Source organism: Ranitomeya variabilis, chromosome 6 (assembly GCF_051348905.1).
Source record: "Ranitomeya variabilis isolate aRanVar5 chromosome 6, aRanVar5.hap1, whole genome shotgun sequence".
Lineage (NCBI taxonomy): Eukaryota > Metazoa > Chordata > Amphibia > Anura > Dendrobatidae > Ranitomeya > Ranitomeya variabilis.
This window is the reverse complement of record NC_135237.1, coordinates 194,639,590-194,645,589: the sequence shown is the minus strand read 5'-3', so window position 1 is coordinate 194,645,589 and position 6,000 is coordinate 194,639,590. Positions and strand designations below refer to the sequence as shown.

The following is a 6,000-nucleotide window of genomic DNA, read 5'->3' as shown; positions in this document are numbered from 1 at the left end:
AAGAAATTGCTGTCACTTCCATTAATATTGTGTCAATCTTTATAGAAATTGCATAATAAATCTAAACTACAAATTCAATTTCATATTGCATTTAGTTAAAGCTGCTGAGGTTTCAATTAAGATCAACTTTAAGACTAGCCAATACCAATGAAATGCAGTTCTATGGAGAAAAAAGTACAAAATAAGAGGGAAAAAAGGCTAACATTTTGCTAGATCTGAAGCCATCAGAATGAGGAGCATCTTTCCATTAACTTATCACTAGCCAAGCTAAGAAACTAAGCATTTAATAGACCTTTAGAGATTAAGTACATAATATTAAAACACTATCTGTTCAGGTAATACATTAGTGTTGTGAACAGAGGAATTCCAGACACAATGATCACAAAGTTCTGCTTATAGAAAAGTATCCTCTAAAATCAGCAGGCATCTTTATTTGTAATCTATGAGACTCATTTTACAATATTTTTAAATACGGCAAGAACAACCTTCCGTGGCCACTCAGAGGAAGTTTCACAGTCAAGTAACAGTATGTCTACTAAAGTCATTGTTCCTTTAAAAAGTAATTCTTCATTACCATAAGCATTATACCTCTTTCTTCACAAGCCATCTCCAGCCAACAAAAAGAAAGCTGCATTTAATACTGCCTTTAATTCCCCAAACTTAAGATGCAGAATAGACTGGGTTGCCCATGATCATAAATTACAGATTACCCCAATGACAACGTTCATTCACTTTAATCCAGAAAAAAAAAGGCTTTAGAGAAGACGACTACAAGTCTGGCATGAACCGGAATACAATAAAAATGGCACATGACACATTTTAGGCCTAATTTTCAGAAATGTGCACGTTTCTATGATTTCACCACATTAAAAAAAAAACAAAAACAAAAAAAAACAAAAACACATCTTTGCCAGTGTCTGACATGGCATTTTGACCAACTTACAAAATTCTGTACATTAGAAAAACATAAAATCAAGTTTCTTCATTTCATAAAAGGCAAATATATGGAATAAAAGTAATGACAATGTTCTACAATCTAAAATACAGTGTTTCTATACTGTAGTTGCATGGTACAGCTCATATGTTTCACTGAAGCTTTTTATGGTCACAAGTGATTCCCAGGTTAACACCATAGTCTTGCATTGCATTCTTCGGTAGCTCTTCTGTCAAGAGAATTTAAAGACAGATTACTTACCATTAGGATTAAATAATCCCATCTTGTAAGAAAAAATTCCCATTTCTAAGAGCGTCGTTAGAATAACAGAACTTGCCTCTTTAGCAATGGAAGCCTCAGAGGTGTTTAAAGCATTAATGGACACAAATACTGTCACAGAACTTTGTGAGAAAATGGTCTACCTGAAGTTACAATTGCCAGCCTGTTCTTAGCTTACCATAATTGAGGCCAAATATGCCTGGACTCTTCCTGATAAAACAAGACTGAATTTAGAGTAGAGACACTGCAGTTCAAACATTTATGCATAGTTATCACTTACAGACTCAAGCTTATTAGGACATACAGAAACCAGCCATTATATTGGTGTGTGAGCAATGGGAAACAAGTCTTCTCCAGTCTGCAGAGGAGTTCTTCAAAAGATGCATGCAGGTGGCAGGAGTGAAGCCCTGCAAGAATATGGATGGTCATTTCTTCCCAGTAAATCCATGTTAGGTTGAAGCATTTTACATGTTACAGCAACTGCTGCTTAATTGAAAATGCCAAACCAGCTCTTTTCAAAAGGCTGTAATCCATTTAAAAATACGAATGAGTGCAAAAATGTATTTTAATTAAAAAAAAATAAAATAAGTAAACAGATGAGTCTTAATTGTCAAGATTATTCCAGGGCAAAAAGTCCTCATTCCCACCCTCCCATTTGCTAAAACTATCTCCCATACCCATCCAACCCCAAGATTGTTGTTCAAGGCTTGTTACATGTGAGCAGCCCAATCTTCAAAGACGTCAGATATTTTGCCTTTCTTCTGAGACGACATATCACAGGAACAAAGCTGAATTTACAAGAAACCAGCCACTTGTGATAAGTTGGCACCGGCTGGATAGATCCAGAGTCACAAGGTGCATGTTTAAAAACAAGTCCAAATCCCCTCCCCAAATAGGACCGAGGCCCAGCCCATAGTCAATGTTCCAATTTGCTTAGTCTTGTCAGAGGTCATAAGGCCACTCTGATGCAGTGGTATTTAAGTTTGCATGGCAGAACTCCTTTGTTTAGCTGATAAAACTCAACAAGTTGAATTAAATCGGTAAATTTGGTATTGCCATCATCTAGGCTAAAGAACATCTGCCCGTCGTCTTCACACTAAAAGTTAAAAAGAACAAAAAAAGGCTTTTAACAGTCTATAGTAATGTGTATAACAGCAGTAATGAAACAGATTAATCACTTCTTATAAAGATGCTAAAATGAGCACTGCAGCGGTTTCATTCTCCGGTTCTTGGGGTCCCAGATGTCAACCCAACCCGAACATAATGTTGCATATCCTAGTGCAAACACTTTAAATACAATAATGGATTAATTTTCTCTTTTTATACAATGAATGCTACTTTAACAAAAAAAAACGGACAGATCACTTTTGAATGGAAATGTAATGTTTTTTTAATGCACCCTTTGTTCAATTGGCTTGTAAAGATTAAGATAGATCAACACTTCAGAAACATTGTAAAACACGCAGGTTTTCAGCATGGCAAATTTACCGGTATTTACCGCATTTAAAAAGCTGCATTTAGCACAGAAATCTTTGTATTACTTTTTCATGATAAAAAGCTTGAGGATTCTCATCCATGCTTACTGACACATGAAGACACAAAACAAGTGTGGGCATGAACATCATGGCACACAAATTAGTATGTGAATATCCAATTTGAAAGAAATCACAAGTGGAAAATAGCGCCCAGTAGTAACTTTTCAGCTGAGTATTTGTTCAATAACAGAATTACACAGATCTTGATTTGGCAATGTATCCTACATTTCCAACCAGAATATCAAGTGTTCATTGTTGACATGCTGTAATTCTAACAGGCTAAACCATGCCATTACATTAAATGGAAAACTCTTTAGTATTTATAGTAATTCATTATAATACCTTATTTATATTACTTTATATTATATACAATTAAGTAAAAAATAATAGAATAGCATGTTATATTTTATTACAGAAAAAATGTAATTAAGAATTTTAAGATATAAACATTAAATCACAACTGACAATAAAATACATAAAAACCTATACTTTAAATACTCACAGGTAAAATCTGGAAATGCTTAATCTTCTGGTGATGACACAGTGTAAGTACAAAAGCTTTTGGATTACTCTGACTGTCTCGAAGAAGAAAAAGTCTGAAAAAGTAAAAAAGGTTACATATAAAAGTTCATTCAAACAAATCACTGGCATAAATATGATCTTAAACTTTACAAAATAATGATCAAATCTGAGAAAAATATAAAAAAAATCAGTTTACAATTACACACATCGCAGAAACAATATTCCCGACTCCTTAGGGCACAGACCGGACCCTGATCTAGGTTTAGTAAGTGATTTGGTCACAGACAGATGCTTGGATGCTGCCGAGGTCTACAACATGTCTGATGTAATCTACTCCTGCCCTTGAAAATCAGAATTTATGCACTTTTTTGGTAGTACAGATAGTACGTGGTCACTTATCTTCTACCAAAGTAAGGTTTATCATTTTCCTGTAATAATTCCACATAAGGAAATTATATCCATCTCCAGTAAGATACATGACACTATGAAAAAACAAACAAAAAAACCCTCATCTACTGGCAGAGCAGGTGATCAATTAAAACTGGGGCTTCAACCAAAACAACTTGACCCAACTTCTATGTTCCTTAGTTTGCGTGAGATTAGACAAACTCAACATTTATGATTTATCAAGGCGACATCCTCTGAACTCTGCAATGCAACCAAATAACCCATATGTGAAATGGTCAAATGGAATGACAGAAAATGTCTTAGTGTAATTACCAAATATGGTATGACAAACAAGTATATGAATACATTCACAAATGGTGATGGAAGCTGCAGCAGCGGCAGAACACAGAAGGATATTAAACACTGCAGTGTGCATGCATGAATTAGTATGCACTCACTTTCCATTCTAACATTTCCATTGCGAGTTTCTTGACCAGGGTATTAAGAGGAAAAAAGAAAACTGACTGCAATGTAATACGGGTACTTTTTCTTACCCATCCACAAGCCCTTGTTGCTTAATGATTGTTTGGGATTCTTCTCTAGGTATCCTACCATGGAACCAAGGTTGTGTTCTATGGATTACTATTAAAACAGAAAAAGCTACAATTTTAACCCTTTATATGACCGGATTACACTTTCCTGCTCACAAGCAGAAAAACACCCAAGTAGGGAGCAATATTTTTTTCATTTTTTTTTTTACCTGTACTGAGAGTGGATGGATGAAGAGGACTTTGGTTTCCCAAAACATTCATACGTGAACTTCGCTTCTGGAGGGGGAAAAAAAAATACACATTTTTCCATGTTTAAGGGTTCCTAAAAGTTATCCCCTAGCCATAGGATATGAATTCCATAGCTTGTGGGCCTGCCAGTAGTGATGAGCGAGTATACTCGTTGCTCGGGTTTTCCAGAGCACGCTCGGGTGGTCTGAGTATTTGTGACTGCTAGGAGATTTAGTTTTCCTTGCTGCAGCTGCATGATTTGTGGCTACTAGACAGCTTGATTACATGTGGGGATTCCCTAGCAACCAGGCAACCCCCACATGTACTCAGGATGGCTAGCAGCCATAAATCATGCAACTGAATCAACAAAAACGAAATCACCAAGCAGTCTCAAATACTCAGACTACCCAAGTGTGCTCAGGAAAACAAGAGCAACAAGTATACTCGTTCATCACTACGTGCCAGAAATATCTAAGTAATGTAGTTTGCCTCATCTATATTCTTTGTGTGACAGCTGGAGAAGGTAAAGTTGGGCCCTGTTCTTAGGATCACTGTGCAATCTCCAGAGTTCGGACCCCAGCAATCAGAAAGTTATATTGCCGGTACGATGAATAGGGAACATGCCATTTTGGGAATAACCCCTTAACCCTCAGATTCCAGTGCCATTTCTTAAAGAAAACCTGTTAACAGGATTATTCATGATAAACTAAAAGGTATGGACATAATGGCATTGTTATACTGATTTAATAGATTCCTTCAGTGAAGAAAATAGAATTAGACTTACAGGTAATTCGGTTTCTAGGAACCTTCCATGACAGCACAGGAGGTTGTCTCCACGCCCTAATGGCTGGCAGGAAGAGGTTAAAAGCCTCTCCCTCTGCCTACTTGCCAGTGACTTATAACAGATACCATAGCACCAGTTAACTTTAAGCTCCCCAGAATAATCCAAGGAACATAGGTAGGGAAATAGTGCCATCATGGAAGGTTCCCAGAAACCGAATTACCGGTAAGTCTAATTCTATTTTCTCTAGTCACCTTCCATGACAGCATAGGAGGAATACCAACTGATTCTGCACTAGGGAGGGACAATAGCCTGGAGAACTTTCCGGCCAAAGGCTAAATCCCTATTGGACAGTAAGTAAAATTAGTAGTGTTTGGTAAAAGTATGAATTGAGGACCACATAGCGGCTCTGCAAATCTGCTCAGTAGAAGCACCAGCTCTCAGCTCAAGAGGTTGAGGTCAATCTTGTTGAATGAGCCCTGACGCCACTTGGGGGAGTCATGTTTTGGGCTAAATATAATTCAGAGATGGCCCTCTTGATCCAGTTTGCGATGGTACTCTTCGCCACCTTCCTTCCCCTATTCTGGGGTGGGTTGGAGCTGACACGTCCCTGTACTACATCACTGGTATGTTATCCATCTGGGCTACTGTTTCCGGACATTGGTGTGCACAAATAGATATATACATAATTTCTACTTGTGTGTTCCTGATTTAATATACAGTATAATACATTGTTACTAGTATGGAACATGTAGGGATATGATTATTGGTGACTCTATCCAG

General features: G+C 37.0%; 1 protein-coding gene across 4 annotated transcripts in view; it reads right to left on the bottom strand.

Moving 5' to 3' along the window:
- Positions 1–1,764: 1,764 nt before the first annotated feature.
- The window catches only part of GRB10 (growth factor receptor bound protein 10), a 469,634-nt gene continuing 465,398 nt past the window's right edge, over positions 1,765–6,000 (bottom strand). For all 4 annotated transcript variants that reach the window (XM_077269359.1, XM_077269360.1, XM_077269356.1 and 1 more), the window contains 4 exons: positions 4,418–4,484; positions 4,212–4,299; positions 3,251–3,344; positions 1,765–2,309 (listed from right to left, as the gene is read on the bottom strand). In XM_077269359.1, coding sequence (XP_077125474.1) covers positions 2,163–2,309; positions 3,251–3,344; positions 4,212–4,299; positions 4,418–4,484 — 396 coding nt within the window. In that variant the 3' untranslated portion in view covers positions 1,765–2,162. The remainder of the gene's footprint in view (positions 2,310–3,250; positions 3,345–4,211; positions 4,300–4,417; positions 4,485–6,000) is intronic.